General features: G+C 37.4%; 1 protein-coding gene across 1 annotated transcript in view; it reads left to right on the top strand.

Annotated features, from left to right (window-relative positions):
• The first annotated feature begins 2,879 nt into the window (after positions 1 to 2,879).
• Positions 2,880 to 17,799, top strand: part of LOC139721468 (alanine aminotransferase 1-like) — a 39,764-nt gene continuing 24,844 nt past the window's right edge. The window contains exons 1-4 of the mRNA XM_071632785.1: positions 2,880 to 3,364; positions 6,467 to 6,556; positions 7,367 to 7,475; positions 16,849 to 16,982. Of these exons, the coding sequence (XP_071488886.1) occupies positions 3,104 to 3,364; positions 6,467 to 6,556; positions 7,367 to 7,475; positions 16,849 to 16,982 (594 nt within the window). The 5' untranslated portion in view covers positions 2,880 to 3,103. The remainder of the gene's footprint in view (positions 3,365 to 6,466; positions 6,557 to 7,366; positions 7,476 to 16,848; positions 16,983 to 17,799) is intronic.

Below are 17,799 nucleotides of genomic sequence, written 5' to 3'. Positions count from 1 at the left end.
CAACAGGCAAGTTGTAAGGAATTGAATACTTTATAGGAGGTTGCCCATAAGGAGATGGAATACTAAGAAATTGTCCATCAATGTGTAGAGCGAGGTGGGGCTCTTCACAAAGCAACAACAACAACAACAAAACGAGGCAAGTTATAGGGAGATGGAATACTAAGAGGTTGTCCATCACAGTGTAGAGCGAGGTGGGGCTCTTCACAAATATCATGCTACCACATCACAAACATCAGGTAATCTAGGTATTTGCAGAAAGATGGACAGTCAAGACGTTGTATCTATTGGTTGTCCAGAAGTAAAACGAAAGAAAACCACGAATAAGGAGGTGAGAATGGAAATCACCGAGTAGAGCGAGTGGCGTTCTTGACAAAACAGCAAAGGTCAAACCAAAGCTACAGGTAAGTTGCAAGGAGATGGAATACCAGGTTGTCCATCACGGTGTAGAGCGAGGTGGGGCTCTTCACAAAGCAACAACAAACCGCAACAGTGCAACTCAAGAGGTAGATTGTGTGAAACGACTGCAACAGTGAAACAAGTGAGTTGTACGGGGAAAAAAAGTGGTTATAAAGAGGTTATCAAGCAGCATACCAAAAGACAGCAAACTTCGAGAAAATGTTCAGTAATCAAGGGGAGGGTGTGAAACGGAGTATCCCCCCCCCCCCACCTGCACGAGGGAGCTTTTGCATATTTTAGAATTCTTTGCACTCGCTGGCGAAATATCTCCACAATTTTTAATTCAACGATCTAGTGCACACTTTTATATACATTTGCAAAATTGTCAATAAAAAAAAATATCCTATTGAACAGGTTTGCAGAGACGAAATCTGTCAAAAATGCTATAACACAAATCGATTAATACGAAAATTAGTAAGCTTTCAAGTCGAGGAGGGGCAATCAGCCGGGGGAAAAAAATCCGGGGGAGGCACCCGTTTCCAGGGATGACCAGCGAATCACAAGGGTTGGACAAAAACATGGAGTTAACACTTCAGTTGTATGAATCAAACCTCTTGAAGTAACAAGGTCTGCATACTGTATCAAACTGTCGTCACGTGCAATTTTGTATTTGTCAATAAAGCAGACGAAACATTTCTCATAAACTCCATTGAGTGTCTAGTGTCTTTTTTGTGAGTGCAATTCATGCGTCATTCTATAAGTAATAATGAGGTGCTATTACGCCGGTGTGTTCAGATTAGCCGAGTGTAACAAGAGGATACAATTTCTTAAGTCAGTTAGAGGTCTTGCAATGTTCATTGTGACATACATTCAAGGAAGACATAAAATCGGATACTATGACACCAGATAATACAGATGAAATATTATTACAAAAAAATTGTCTATCAACGTGGATGATGTGTCAGTCACACGGGTAGGTTTTCTTATTAACGGTGTAAGGTATTTGGATAACATCAGATCTAAAAATTCTTGGCAGTGAACATTTTCATTGTAGTGAAGCAAATTCAAATTAAAATCTCCCATAATGAAAATATTTTTTTTTTTGGTATAGGTTAATGGTGAAGGTATAGGTTAATGGTGAAAGTTAATGGTGAAGGTAAGAAAATAAGCCAGCGAGGAAAGATGAGCCACTGATAGAAAAAGAAGTTAATGGTGAAGGTAATAAAATAAGCCAGCGAGGAAAGATGAGCAACTGATAAGTTGACGCCTTTATGGAACAATAATGAATGTTGTTCTGCTTTGGTTAGATATTAACAGGTTATAAAGAACCATTGTTCTTTGTTATAACACGTATGCATTTTTGTGTTATTTGTTTTCATTGTTCGTCAATATTAATTTCGGGTCTATATTTAATAATAATAATAGTTATTATTACTATTATAATATCAATTTATAAAGCGCAAAACCTATAAACATATATTCTTCTACGCCGCAAAAGCTTCTGATGTGCTTAATGATAATGAACAGTTAAATGAAAAGATGTGTTTTGAGTCGTGATTTAATAAAGACTGCTATCCCCCTATTGGGGATTTCCTGACTTGGTAAGTTATTCCAGAGTTTGGGGAGCTGCATGGCACAGGCAAAGTGCTCTGTCTCCCAATGTTACTTTTGTTTTACGTGTTGTAATTAGTAAGAGAAGAGCTAGTGTCCTTAAAACTGCGCAAATTATGAGTGTGTTTGTGAGTTAAGCACCCATAATTCAATATGAACTGGGGGCTTGACCGATGGGTGACTTATTATACAATCAACAAAATCTTAAACAATAATTATTCGTTTACGAATCGGAAGCCAGTGTAGGTCTTTCAGAAAAGGAGTAATCCTTGAGAACCTGGGTTTGTTATGCCTCCGCCACGAAGTGGTGCCGGAGGCATTATTACAGATAAAGCCTTGCGCAGGAGTTTTGACTCGCTGCAGGCGCCCAACTTAAGAATCAGGGAGTCCATATAGGGTGCCTATAGTAACCCATTGCAATAATCCAGTTTACTAACAATACAGTGAGTGTAGCAGTGAGTGTAGGGGAAGGGCTAAGGGGAGAAGCAAAAAAGAGCGTAGTTTTTTAAGTGCGCCCTTTGATTAGAAGGGCGCTGGAGGGGTATACACAGGGAGCTCCAGAGGCTCACTACCACCGTACCGCGCCGTGTACTGCTAAGTACCGTTTACGAGCTAACAGGTGATTACCGGTAGTTTTTGTGCGTTTGAGGAGTACAACTACAACGGCTAGCCCGTTCACGTAGGGTCCCTACATTAATTGTACGAGCAAATCTTGCGTGAGAAAGTGAAAGCCCAAAGATTATCACTATCGATTATCGATATATCGATGCCGGCTTTGTTGGTTCCATTCATAATATTGTGCACATCGTGTGGTATCGATTATGACCCTTACTGACCTCAAGGTTCTTCCCTGTTGCTGCCACCATCTTTTCTTTCCACAACTTTACGCGCGTCGTATTCGACGAAAGAAGTGAATCGCACTGTTCATATTGTTATTTATTATAATTAGATTCGTTAAGAAGGAATTGCATAATCTCGAGGCGCCACTCGCATCCTGTAGACAGTGTATGTTTACCGTAGTCACGCGGGGAGAGAGTGGTAGTTGTACAACCGGCGAAATCGCTCGCTCGACGATCGCCTCCATTCGATCGCCGCAATGACAGCCCTCAGACGAGTTGAGCTCTCGAACTGGGCAGCACGCCTTGCCAACTTCGCGCGGCAACCTGCGATTTCCAGGATGGCTGCAGACACAAATCGCAGAATTCTCTCGACAGAAAATTGCAATGGAACTGGACATGCAAAGAGGGGGAAAGTGTTGTCTTTGGAGACTATGAATCCCCACATACGAGTGATGGAATATGCTGTTCGGGGGCCCATCGTGCAGCGGGCAACTCAGCTGCAAAAGGAACTGGAAAAGGTTTGTTTTCGATGCAGAACATGTGCCGGGCCGGGTCGGTCGGTACAGACCATCGTATCGGTCTTCACACTGTCACTGGACTCTTGTCAGTCTTGATGAAGAGAATTCTAACGTTATTGTTAGAAATCTAGTATTATCTAGTAGCATGGGGTTAGAATCTACGTATTATACCGGTAGCGGTATGCGTCTCTGACACTCGGTACTTTATTTCAACAAAGACGACTAATCATGCATACAGTTAGCATGAATCTAAATAATTACTAACATTAGTGATCAACAAACACTGAATATTCACATTACTTAGAACTCATTAGATTATTAGTACTAGTAGCATGCATGCTACTAGTAATCTAATGAGTTCTAATGTGAATATTCAGTGTTTGTTGATCACTAATGTTAGTAATTACTAACATTAGTGATCAACAAACACTGAATATTCACATTACTTAGAACTCATTAGATTACTAGTAGCATGCATGCTACTAGTAATCTAATGAGTTCTAATGTGAATATTCAGTGTTTGTTGATCACTAATAAATGTTAGTAATTATTTAGGTTCATGCTAACTGTATTAACCGTGGGCGTTAACTACGTTAGACGTCTAGGGGATCTAACTTACAAGTAACATTAACACTAACAGTACAACAGAACCACATCTTAAAGCCCAAACAAAGTTCTGGTACGTCTGCAAAAGTTGTCAAATTTCGCTCCAAAATGTGAACGTATGCGTCGGAAATGTGCAGGATAACGATGTTATGACGAGATATTCGATGGGTAACGACGAAAATGCGAAATATTAACCAAAAAGGTTCAGTCTCAGTACTTACCCGAACGGGGTCAGGCTAAACTCGGACTCGGGGATAACTCGGCTTCGCTTTGACGGCGGGATGAGTTGTAATGGTTGTCCCTCTGATTGTACAGTGTTGTTCTATGGGAGCGGCCTATATAAACTAGCGCTTCGTGTTCTGGCTACTCGCAGTAGATTGGTTCTAATGGTCCGAGTTGTTACAACGAGCGCATCAAAAACCTCTTTTGCGCGCATGCAAAATTAGTGTGCGCCTATTAAGCACCTCTAAAACAATCAAAGGCGCTTGATAAACAACAACAAAAACTCCAAAGACCGCGCGTCTAAGTAACTGAGGACTGCGCGCTGTCATTTTTGTTTTGTTTGTACAGGATTGCGTTAGCACGCACTTTCCTGTCCATTCACTTAGGCCTCATTTGGTATTATGCAGTGGCCAGTAGAATGTGGCGATCACGAACTGCGTGTGAATTGTCTGAAGTAGGGTCGAATTTTTCCCGAGACCGAGTTAGTCTGGAGCCTTCTGGAATAAAAGTCGGTTTTCCTACGATTATTATTTTTCTCAAAATACTCCAAACCGACTCATCATTCCGGCAAACCGCGTCAGCCAGGTAAGTTTCTTAGTGGACTCTTTCGATATATTGCAAGAAAAAATGAAATGGTGCTAGACGGGTTCTCAAGCACTTACCGAAACTTAGTTTTCACTTTAAATAGTTAACTTGTTATTAACTGTTAATTCTAATCTAACATTGCCATTGCATTGGTGACAGCAAGGAGGTTTAAGAGTTGGAGTTCTAACTGGCTGCAATTACTCAAACTGTTGTCACTTTTCTATTGATGTAGGCCCTACAAAAGAATTCCACAGGTGCATAATGTGTGCTTTTGTTTAGTTTGATGATCGATCTGATTTGATGTTCGATGCCGCCGTCTTGCTGAGCAATCTGAAGATTCTTTTTGAATGTTAATATAATGTTGCCAAGAAGTATCAAATTACCTGTCAAATGAAACGAAAATTCATTTAATGATAAAACATATAAAACAAAAGTAGATCTAAATCCCGTCCAAAAATATGTGCAAAAGTGTAAATTAGTGCTGTATGTGAAAGTGTTTAAAACTGTGCCATCATTTGATTGAAAGCTGGTTTTATCACTTTTCCACTTAATTCCCCCGTATAAAACTGATATGGAATAATCATTAAATATAATTCTTCATTAATAGATAGACTTGTCTAAATCAGATTAGTGCCCAGGCATGCCCGGTCGAGTAATTTCTTTTATATTTCATCACTTCTTTGCGCAATTTCTATTCACGCATCCCCATGTCTATCACCTATCTTTTAGTATATTAGGGCTGGCGAAAAGTAATTATCATCACAAAGACATATCTTCCTTGGACCTTAGAAAGAGGCTGGCAATTATGCAGTGAGACACAAATCATTAATCAATTGTCTTCCTATCTGTGCGGCAGATCCAGTTTGGTACATGCTTCAAATATTTCTGTGGCGGCATCAAACATCTAGCAAAGGAAATAAGACGGTTGTGACTCCATTTTCTTAAACCTCCTTGGTGACAGTAACAGTATTCGGTAGATCTAGTGAATTGATATGCTGTATAGTTTATTAATTTTACATTGCAAAAATATTGAGGAAGAGTGGAATGAGGTGTAGACAAAAGTTCTTAATCTAAACAAAGAGGAAAGTTAACGTTAGATTATACACATAATGAACATTTCACACACCCTTTTACCACAGGCTTCAGGGATGTATATTAATTATTAGGTTCTAATTTCTAAGATTCTATATCTGTTTCCAGTGACAATTCGGTGTTGGATGTCAAGCATATATTACACTGAGTTAGATATTTAACCTATTGTTCTATTTTGTAAAGGATATAGAAGCAAAAAGCAGACTGATTTCTCAGAATTTACTAGTAGTTAATAATGCTGCCAATTGTAGATCTAATACTAATAGTGCTTAAGGCATTTAAAGAATGAAAAAAAAAGCAAACAAGCAACACAATTTGAAATGATCAAGATGAGGAATGAGACTGACGTTGAGGCAACAATGCTCAAAATATGAACATGAAAGACAGATGATAGAATTCCATCAAGGACAATAATAACAATTCAATCATCATAATGGATTTTTTAACTTATTATTATTTTTTTAATTGCAAAAGATCTAAGCAGTTAAGTTTGTTTGGTGTTGTACCTTTTAAAAATTGTATCCTTGCATTTTTGTACTGTGTCCCGTTTCCATATTTACTTTTACATGCATCATATTTTTATCTTTTTGTCTTCAGGGAGACTCGAAGCCTTTCACATCAGTCATCAAGTGCAATATTGGAGATGCTCATGCAATGGGACAGAAGCCACTAACATTCCTGAGACAGGTAAAAGTTAAAGGGAATGATCTCCACAGTTCCATTTCAGAGCAAATATCAAATATGAATTCAAACAAAAGCAGTGAGAACAGTCTAATATTCATAAATTTAACTTTGTCATTCATTTATGGCTGTTCATTTGCAGCTTCTGAAAGTCATGGTGTAGCCTTTGATAATCCATTCAAAAGAATATTCTAAGAAACTGAAATTGTACAGTTCTGTAATTAAAGCAAAAAAAAAATAAAAATCATCCACCTGGTTGCACATCAGACCCAATTTAACATGTAGATATTGACATTTCGTCATCACTAGATGAATGATAGAAGATGCTCAAAAATGGAGTGAAAATGATACAAGAATGTGATCTGTATCATTCTGTGAGGAAAACATCTACAATATGTGCAGATGTACATGCAGTCTTATTCAGTCTAATGTGCAGTGGCAATTCTATCATTGTACAACTTTCTTTGTTGATTGCCTTTGCTTCTATTCCTCATTTGCTTGTGATTTCAGTATTACCTTGATTTTCATTGCATGTTGATGCCTCATTGATGATATTTATAAAACTGGGTTCATGAAAGTGTAATAATAATATGCTTGCAAGTATTGCTACTTGTGCAAAGTACAGAAGTTCCTTTTGTTAATTGATAACCAAAATTCATGCAGACTGTTCATTACTAGTCAGTACAAGAACATTGACCTATAAATACCAAACTGCCTATCGTAGCTTTGTTTTTGTTTTGTTTTTGTTTTGTTTTGTTTGGTATATGTAAATTATCATCTGATTATCTCTGGTATTATTTTGACCATGCACTGTAGGTGGTAGCTCTTTGTACATATCCTGCCTTGCTAGATGATCCACAGTTCCCACCTGATGCCAAGCAGAGAGCTAGAAGGATTCTTGATGGCTGTAAAGGGGGCAGTCTTGGTAAGATAAATAGTGCAGTAAAAAGAAAAAAAGATAGAGGGAAATAAATTGCATTGGCACACTGAAAATAAATGTTATTCTGTTGCCTCTTGGTTTCTCATGTATATTTTGAGATAATACATTTTGTCCTAGTTTAGAACTTTCAAAATAGATGTTGAAATACAATATGTGCAAATTATAGGAGTGAGTAAACAACTTTCCAATATTAACTGTGGCCAGAGCATTAACAACTCCCTATGAACTCGACTGTAAAAGTCGCATACAATTTGTATTAGCAGTCACACCAGGGTCAGAGCTCACCAAAATCAAATTTGTTGATTGCAAGCTTTAAATTAGGTAATAGTAAAACATGAAGTTTTTGTCTTCTAGAAAAAAAGGAAAAAAGCCTGCCGACTAAGTAGAGCATTATATGAGTAGATGATACAGTCAGTCCGCAGCGCGTGCGATAATGAGGCACGAACGACAATTTTATTCAGAATCACGTTTGCGCAGTTTGTGCCCTTGAGACTGACGAAATTTCGCGATACTTCGCAAGAGTTTTTGCAGAGGTCGCAATAACAGCTTTCATAGCTTTCGCAGTGCATTGTTTGACCCAGGATGGTTGGGTAGGTTATAGAGCTGATTATGCTCATTAATTTGATACCTAATTTCCCTATTTTTGATCTCAATATAGTAGTCCATTTTAGCATCAAAGCAAACGATTATTTTGCCAGTGATCAAGAAGCTTTTAGATCATAGTTTGATGTTTTGCTAGTTCCTGACTGGTATTGAAAATAGATCTCTGTGATTTCTTCGATTTCACAATCGTGAAACTTGAGCGAGTATGATCAATTAAAAAACGAAGAGGGGCACCATTTTTAAGGTTGTGAATTTTGCTGTGGAAAACAAGGCAAATTATGTTTTCTTACCGGAAGTGGAGTAGTGAATGAACACGCGTGGAGTGTGTTGTTGATACCCAGACAATGGTCGTGGACAATGACCAGGATTGGAATGCTTCATGAGGAATTCCACTATCGCAGCTAGTCTTTGTTCATTCTGAAATGTGGTGTGTGGAAGCACATGGAAACATGTGCCTACTTCTTTCATGTGCATGCATTTCACCCTGTGACAAGAATTCAGACTAGCAGTGCTCAGGGCAATCCACATGAATAATTGATAAAGCATTCATGTGCCTTGCAGCAGAGCTCGGGACAGGTGGTAGCCAGGTCCATTGTTCAGGGTCATTGTAAGTGCACACTCACATACGTCATCGTTGGTTTCTGTGTAAAGTTCAAGTTTTGTATAGAGAGTGAAAATTCGATCACAATCTGGAACCTAACATTTAAAAAAATCATGGATTTCATGAAACTAATATAGGCTTTCATTTTCAAATTACCTCCAACTCAATTGTACACTACTCAGCTATTACTCATATCAATGGCACTTCTATCTGATACATAGTTTTTGAACTCACAGCATTGAGTCAGCAGCCAATGGATACTACGCGATGCGACACGCCGCGTCTTGCGACAGATTTCGACCAATCACAGACCCAGAATTCCGGTGCGAACGCGAGGATAATCTTTTTAAACTCGACGCTAGACATGTCTCTGAATTTTGCTAGTTCCTGACCCGTATTGAAATGAAGATGAGAAAACTTGCCCTTATTGTGATACTATATACTTTAGCGGACATAGTCTTTACCATATTTTAGAGGGGCATGAAAGATTTCAGGTTAGTTTTTTTGCGTCAAACGTGAAGGAATATTTTTTAATACAATGCCGAATTCGAGAGAGATTTTGATATTCTATATTCTTCTTTTCTGTTTTATTTTGATCATGAGCATATTTGCTAATGTTTTCTCTTTCAGTCGATATTAAAAGTGTCGAAAACTGACAAGAAATACTCGTTCTGCACGGATTTATTCATGACCATGTATCTGCTCATTACGTATGCAAGCACCGCTGAGCCGTGCATACGACTTGAATAAATACGTGCGTTTTCGCTCACGCTGCGGACTGACTGGATATCAATACTTTAATTTTGTTGCTTTTCTGTAATCCATATTTGGGAGGCCATACCTATAGACATTGCTCTTTTTATTCCAAAAATTGCACCATACACTTTGTTTGTAGGCATGCATGGAATAGTTCTACACAATCTGTACTGAGATGGCCTGCTGTATGCTATTGTATGGATGGTTTCTCAATTTCTTAGATATGTCTTCCCAAACTGCACATTACTCTTACATGCGCCTGTAGATCTTTATTTTTGTTTTTTAGCATTTGGTCTAATTCTTGTGTCAAAAGGCCTACTAATAAATGTAGCAATTGTACTCATCAGTGGTGCGCTATTGTACTTCTGCCTTTAATTGCTTTTAAAACCACCAAGACATAGTTTGTTCACCCTTTCAGCTTTTACCACAATATTTGCTTGCAATCTGTTTTATGATTTGTTCTTAGCGCATTAATATATTTGTAATTGGCACATATTATGCAAACAAGATGGAAAAGTACCAATTGATGTGCATGATCTGATGTGTTACATACATGTAATGTTTTTACTGCACAACAGGGTTACTGTGCCTTTTTACAAGTTTTCATTTCTTTCAACATGAGAAATGGAAGACTTAATACCTTATGGTGATAATCTTTTATCAACACTCACCCAGAGTTCACGTTTTTGTGATAGGTTTACGATTCTGATAACCCTATCAGATGTCACTTGAAAAACAAGAGCTTTTTTTCTTCTTCTTTTTTTGACTGTGTACTCTAATCATAGTTGGAAACGCCTACCACTTATGGAATCAAAGTTCAGTGATATGATATATTATTTAGTCACAGGCAACCTAAAGTGTAATAAAGCTAGCTGAGATAATGCACACATGCTGTAAAAGATAAGTAAAAACCTCTTATTAGAGGCTTTGATACCTTTACCCTCATTATCTTCTGAAGGCATAGTGAAATAAACCGTTGAGTGTGTCATTGTCAGTTGAGTTCTCATTACAAATCTCTTAGCATGGGGAGACTGTATATTGCAAAGGTTAGCTTGACTCTGATATATTCAAAAATTTCCATTACAATTGTGTACCAATAAACATACAACCGGGTGTACACTTCAGTGTACATATTTGCTGATGGGCAATTCTTTTCCAGCAGACCTACGCTATTCACACTTTTATGAATGTATCCTGGTTGGCAGCAAATGAAGATCAAATTACATTGTAGTTGGACCAACCATCCCATTAATTATATAGTTTCCCCACGCTACCAAGTCTTTCCAAGCAAGACAAAATAAATACAAAACCCCCAAACAAAACAAGCAAAAAAGAACTAAACTAAAAACACCAGAAGAAGAAAAAATGCATGTATAATGTATACGTACAGTATGTATCAAGAGAGATACATCATATATTCCGAAGACAGGATGCTTCAAGAGGAATACTTTTGTTAAGTATCGAACACACAAACATGTTCCATGAAAGTGACACAATTGTTTTCTTCTCTCATTGCGCGATATTTTGTTTGGAAAAAGATTAAAGTACATTTGCATGACATTGCGTCATATAAACAGCATTTAATATATTTATCTGCAAGATATAGGGGCGTGTATGGGGTTGTACATTATCATAACCATATTTTTGCTACCAACAGACAGCAACTATTTAAAAAGCAACATCATTATATTTGAATATGTACATTTCATGAGCTGGATGTATGAAGCGATTTTCAAATGATTGCACTTGTATAGCAGCTGGGATTTGCATTGCTTTATTTTCATGTTTTTCTTTGGTTTGTTTACATGATTGTTTTTTTTTGGGGGGGGGAGGGGGCAGGAGATTTGAGAGGAATAGGGGTGTGAAGTACAGTTGAACCTCTCTTATCCGGCCTCCCTTTATCCGGATCTCTCTATTATACGGACGCAATCTCGCCGTGATTTTTTTTAAAAATAATTATGGGAGGAAAGGGGGATTCCCAACTCCTTGAGAACTCCTACACAAACACACATGATACATATTACTTCCAACATGATGAACATACATTACATCAAAATTCCTTCCAAATTGCTTACATTCAGACATTTTAACATCCCCAAACATCCCCAAATCAATCAATGAAAATGTTGCAGTATACACATTACGGTACTACATGTGGTACTACAATGGGCTACATCAGTACATGTGTATGTATACAGTGTATGTACATGTATAAAGCATTGAGTCTCCCGTATCCGGCCAAATCCCTTATCCGGATGAGCCCCGGTCCCGACTTGTCCGGATACGAGAGGTTCAACTGTACAATACTCAGGCAGAAAATTGATGGTCCATGTTGCATGAAAAAAGCAACAGACAGGTGTACTGAATCCATTTGTGCAACAATTTGTGGCCAAATGCCTCTTGCTCTTTACATTGTAGATTGCATTTAATTTCTTGTGTAAAGCTGCATGTGTGTGTGTCTTACTTTTGCATGTTTAGAAGTACATTCACAGTGTACTTTATGGCAGAGGCTGCAAACAAATGAAAAGAAAAATTAGTACTGTATAACTATACCTTGCTACATTACATGTATTACTTTTATTATTTGTTATCAATGAAATGCAATAAGGAAAAGAATCAATTTTGCAAGCCACTTTTATCATTCCTTGTTCTGTTTCGGCTTTCTACTGAATCTTAGACGGGGAAAAAGGAGGGGAAAAAAATTTGATGACATGTCTTCCCATCAGTGCAAACAAAATGAATAATGAAATGTGAACAATAAAATCATTGATGTAACGTATGTGTACATTGTAGGTGTATGAAATAATTGTTCTTACACACTGACACTTGACAGCAGTGGATGGAATTATCAAACACATTGTGTGTCGAGGGATGTAGGGTTGGAATGAAAATCTCCAGCTTGAAGCTACACAGTATTAAAGGGACTGTACAGTACTTGTTGAGGTAGGGATTCATGTTTTGAACATTCCTAAGTGGGATAATGAAAAGCCTCTTATGAAATATGAAAAAGCATGTAAATTTAAGAAGGATTCAACGTTAATTTGATGAAAATTGGTTTTCAAATGGCTGAGATATCCAAAAAAGTGCTAATGATAAAAGGCGACATGCCCCAACTTTATTAGGATCTCTTTGTTTCACCTTGTTTTTGGATATCTCAGCCATTTCAAAACCGATTTTCATCGAATAAACTTTTGATACCCCTTAGAATTGCATGCTCTTTGACATCTCATAGAGTGGTTTCTGAATATCTCGCAAAATGTTAAAAGCTAAATCTACACCTCGACCAGAACTGTACACACCCTTTAATGTTTTGATTTGATTGTTGCATTCATCAGTGTTTTTTTTAATGATTTGTTTGTTTATTAAAATGCAAGTAGAGCATACAGTGTACTTTGCTCTCAAAGACAATAGTTGAGTACATTCACATTTAAGCCCAGGGTACAATGTGTAAGGTTTTACTGCTGAATGTACAAATGTAATGTATGTATGGACATTTATCCTACAGTGTACAACTTGTATCTGACTGTTGGAAGTGTTCTTTTGTTCGAGAGCATATTGCTTTGGCTTTGTTTTGTGCTGCTCACAGTATTTACAATGTACAAGAAGCATGATAATTGATAAAATCTAGCTTGCTCAAAAGTTGATGATAGCAGTCTGCAAAATTATTATCAAACCTGTAGGAATGTATGATTGGTATCATTTACGTACTTTGAATTTAGGCATTGTTTGTGGGCATTTCACACCCTGTTCATCTTCAACTGATATATGTGCATTGTTTTTTGCCTGTTACTGGGTTCAAGAGTACTTGCACACATGTGTGTTCATGCCTCTGCCAGAAGCGGGCCAGGGGCATTTCTATGTTTACAAATGACAGTATTTTTCAACATTGAAAGTGACGACAAGAATTAGTAGAAAACTGTGGGAAATAGAACATTGTGGAAATTCATGATTAAAATGCCACACTCAATATGTACTGACTTGACATGGTCCCTTGAATATGAATTAATGAATCACCTATAAATTGTTTGCTTGTTTCTTGAGAACTTTTCTACATAGATCTTGACCTTTCTTCATACTTCTAAAAATTATGCTGTAGTATAGCATTTTCAGTCTTGATTTCACATTGTTTTCCGGTATGTCAGTCACTTTTCAAAAACTCTGGGAAAACCAGTCTTCAGCAAGTTGTGAGTCGTTTTTCTTATTTTTTTGGAGTTCAGTGGTCAAGGGCAAAGAATTTCATCAAATCTTGAAAGGAGTAACATGTATCCATGAGTTGCAGAAAACATACTGGTATATCAGTAAAGAGTCAAGGGTATGTGATACTTTTCATTTAAAAAATGAATGAATAAATAAATAAATAAATTGGATTTTGTAGAAGGCAGAACAGTTTATCTACATGTGAAGGGTCACCGATTAGACTCTTTAATTTTCCTTTTTCCAGTACTCGGAGAAGGCAAGAATCCCAAAAGTCTGTCAGAACAGTGCTGGGAGTTGTGCAAGTGTTGCTTTGTGTTTAATGTGCATTAAATAAACATGTATAGGGACATGTACGGTATGCATTTCAATCTATTAATCCTCTTCACACTGTCCACTGGGTTAGACTGTCCTCTCATGCATAATGTCCATATAGCTGTTCATTGTGGTTGCAATTGTGATCCTGAATGCAACCGCTCTGCCACCCTTGTGAAGCGTGGTCAGGTAGTACACTCATTCATATTATGGCCAATGGGGGGGGGGGGGGGGGGGAGCAAGGTATTCAATGAGATTTCATTGTTATGAGATTTGATTGTAAATTCAGGTCACAGTTCAAACATGTATCACCCCATTTCCGTCACAAATTAGTGAATATGCAGTATTATTACTGCTTTTTCTGACACTTCATACACGTGTATTCAAACATCAGTGGTCAAGCACTATATACACGTGTAATTTTAGCTGTTGTTCATGGGCTGAGAGTAAACATTAGCTTGATGGGGTTGGGTATAAGGTAATAGCCCTTGTGTGCAAGTAATACTCGTATGGATGTGATGTATGATAAACTACCTTGCACATTATTTACAGATGAGTGAGAGTGAACAGTCACCTACATGTATTGAATTAAATTAAAGGAAGGAGTACTGCAAAACAAGAAATTTTAGCATGCATGAAACTTTTGCACATTTTGCTAGGAGCCTACAATGTAGATTCGGGACAGCAAAATGCTTGCAAAAGTGTTTGTCAAAACAATGCATTGAATGCCAGTGGCAATTCCTCAAAGTTTCATGACACACACACACATACACAAAACAGAAATAAGCCGTCGGCTCCAATTCAGTTTTGTGTTGCGAATGTTTCTTGTTTCACAGTTATTAAAGCTTTCAACAATTAATTTTAAAAAATCTCTCACCTTCATTGTCTTTTGCCTTTTGTGAAAAATAACTTCAAAAAATTGTGTTTTCAAAAAATTACATCATCTTAAGAAACTAAATGTTCTCTATCTGAATAGGATACATGATTGTATGGTGCAGTTTTTTGTTATTGTTTTTATTACTCTAACTACTCGTGCACAGTGACATTCGTCATTGCATTGTTGTGGTTTAACCATTTCACACGTGTATGACAGTCATATTACACTAGTACATTGTATGGCAGATCTTTAGTAGGGCAGATCTCTGCAGCACCCTGTGCACTGTATTCTCAATCGCATGCGTAGCTGTCACCAAAATCTATACGTTGAACGTAGCACAAGGACGTACTTCTAGGAATGTACACAGTAGTATCATGCTGATCAATCAATACGAGCCGGGCAGATTGCATTTTGTGTACAGTGCGGGACATGTTCTAGTGAGAGGGGGTTCAGGGTGTCTGCAAGTGAGACTGATATATCACACTTGTAGTTGGATGCATTCCTTTGGAGGTGATTCTCTCACAAATTGTTTGTGCTGCCCTATTCATTTATTGTTTTTGTATTTGTTTGCCTGTAATCAGTGAAAAAAAAATAGTTTTAACGATGGCCAGTACTACTGTATGGCACAATAATCAGTACACAATCCCCCCCCCCCAAAAAAAAAAAAGATGAATAAATAAATAGATTAAAAAAATAGGGGAAATTGTGAATGACTTCTCAATCTGTATCGGTTTGCAAATGAACAACTATGCACTCCATGAGTGCAAAAGTGTATGTACATGAATTGTTAACGTATTACCTGTATACATCTTTTCTTCTTCTTTTTTTTTTTGGGGGGGGGGGGGGGGGGTGAATTTGCCAGCAGCATAAAAATCAGAAAAAAACAACAGGGTTCTACAAGTATTGTATGTGCTGAATACTTCATCTGGATTTTATTTGCACCAATTTTGTGAGCCAAAAAAGTGATGAATTTAGCAACTCAAACAAAATGTCACCCTCTCGTTGCCAGAGTACAAAAAATGAGAGCATTACACATAGTACATATGTATGCAACATGGGCAGGCAGTTGCTCCAAACAGATGACTAGTCTACCATATGCACACCTACATGCTTACATTGTATTCCTGCGATTTAACCACCAACAACTAAATTGTTTTAGAATTCACATTCACAGGACACAATATTCTTTAAAAAGATAATTTTTATCTCTGAAGTTTGTGTAATAATGAGCTTTGTCAATTGATTATGCCTCTCCTCCCTTGTTGCTCCCAATCAGCCAGAAGCTGCATCTTTATTTTTACAGTATGGTTGGCATCATAAAATCGGATTTAATTTCATGCCTTGCAAGGTGCTTATGAATTTTTGCAAAGTTTTTTTTTTCTTCTTCTTCTTCTTCAGCAAAAGTTTAATTGCGATGATGATAGTCATTGACATGCCTGTGACTTGGGCTATACATAGCTCTGTATATATGTTTTTGATGTGTGGGCGTGTATGTATTGTCTGTGGTCTTTTTCCATGCTTACACTGTAGATGAACACTGCAAGATGATATTCTGTGATGGGCATTACACTTAAATACACTTAAAAGTAAGATGCAGGATGACTAATAAATCTTAGTTAGATGTGAAGTGCTAGTATCTACATTTGTACATGTAACAATATGTGCTTTTATACCTCCCAGTTTGTTATATTTGTTTATGTCTATTAATGTATTTAAACCATATCTGGAAATTAGCCTCTCTGTGTACTCGAAATAGGTTGTGCAATTTTGAAAACTTGATCATGATTTAAAAGGTTTGGGAGACTGTCTGTGTGGTTGTTATGACTCATGGATACGCTGCATCTCAGAGATTTCCATTTGTCACTTTAAGCTCCATAAAGCAGCTTGGCAGTGCTTGAGATGCATGGTTGTGCCTAATGGGGGAATAATTGATTTGGGGATATCTTCAGAGGGTAGTGCCTTGACGTCATCCAAGTTGGGTTTATTGTTGCCTGCATTCGTGTTTACCTTAGGTTCATACAGCGAGAGCGTTGGCTTGGAAATAATTCGGCAAGACGTTGCTGAATACATAAAGCGACGAGATGGTGGCTTGGAGAGCAACCCTAAGGACATCATGCTATCGGCTGGAGCAAGTGAAGCAATCAGGGTAGAGCTATAGAATCAATTCTTTTTTAAATTAAACTCTTGTTTATAAACAGGATGGATGAATAGTAATTGAATTATTAAAACAAAAACAAAAACAAACATACATTTATATGTACAATTACAGTAGACTGAAAAAAGTGCATGTAATGAAAATCCTATTAAAATATTTTAAATTCAATTCAATTCAATTTATTGATTTCATAAAAGCAATACGATCAATATTTGTACAATAGTCAAATGTCGAGGAAACCACGAAAAAGCCAGTGGCTTGAAGATTGTGATTCCCTACAAGTATGTCACTGTTATTGATTATATGTCACTGTATTTGACAGCACAGGGTAGGCCTATGCGGTACCGAATTTTTAGCGTGTGTTTTTCGCGTGTGTTTAAATTCACGGTCGGTAATGATAGCGTTGTAACAAGCGACGAGTTCAAAACATTTTTGCGTGATGTTAAATTTGCGGTTCAACATCAAAGCGCGAAAAGCGCGAAAATAAAACCACCGCGAAAGAAACCACTTTTACAGTATATAAATTACTACTATATGCAAGTATACTATGTAGATGTACATATTAAAGGCGGAAGTGAAGTACTAAATTCAATAACGTCTTTTTTGTTTGATTAGCATGATTCCATGTAACAAAAGTTTTCTAAGCATCCAGTACTTTTGGACAAAAGAAAAGGTTTTATAACTTGATCTTTGTTAACATTGTTATGCTGTATGCTCAGCAGTCCACTGGTGTCCTTCATTCCATTGTTTGCTATTGTATGGTGATGTAGCATGCAGGGGAATATGCACATATTTTACTGTTTCTATT

Source organism: Diadema antillarum, unplaced genomic scaffold (assembly GCF_040938485.1).
Source record: "Diadema antillarum isolate AM-2024a unplaced genomic scaffold, OU_Dant_1.0 scf00000143, whole genome shotgun sequence".
NCBI lineage: Eukaryota > Metazoa > Echinodermata > Echinoidea > Diadematoida > Diadematidae > Diadema > Diadema antillarum.
This window is presented reverse-complemented; position numbering and strand designations above follow the sequence as displayed.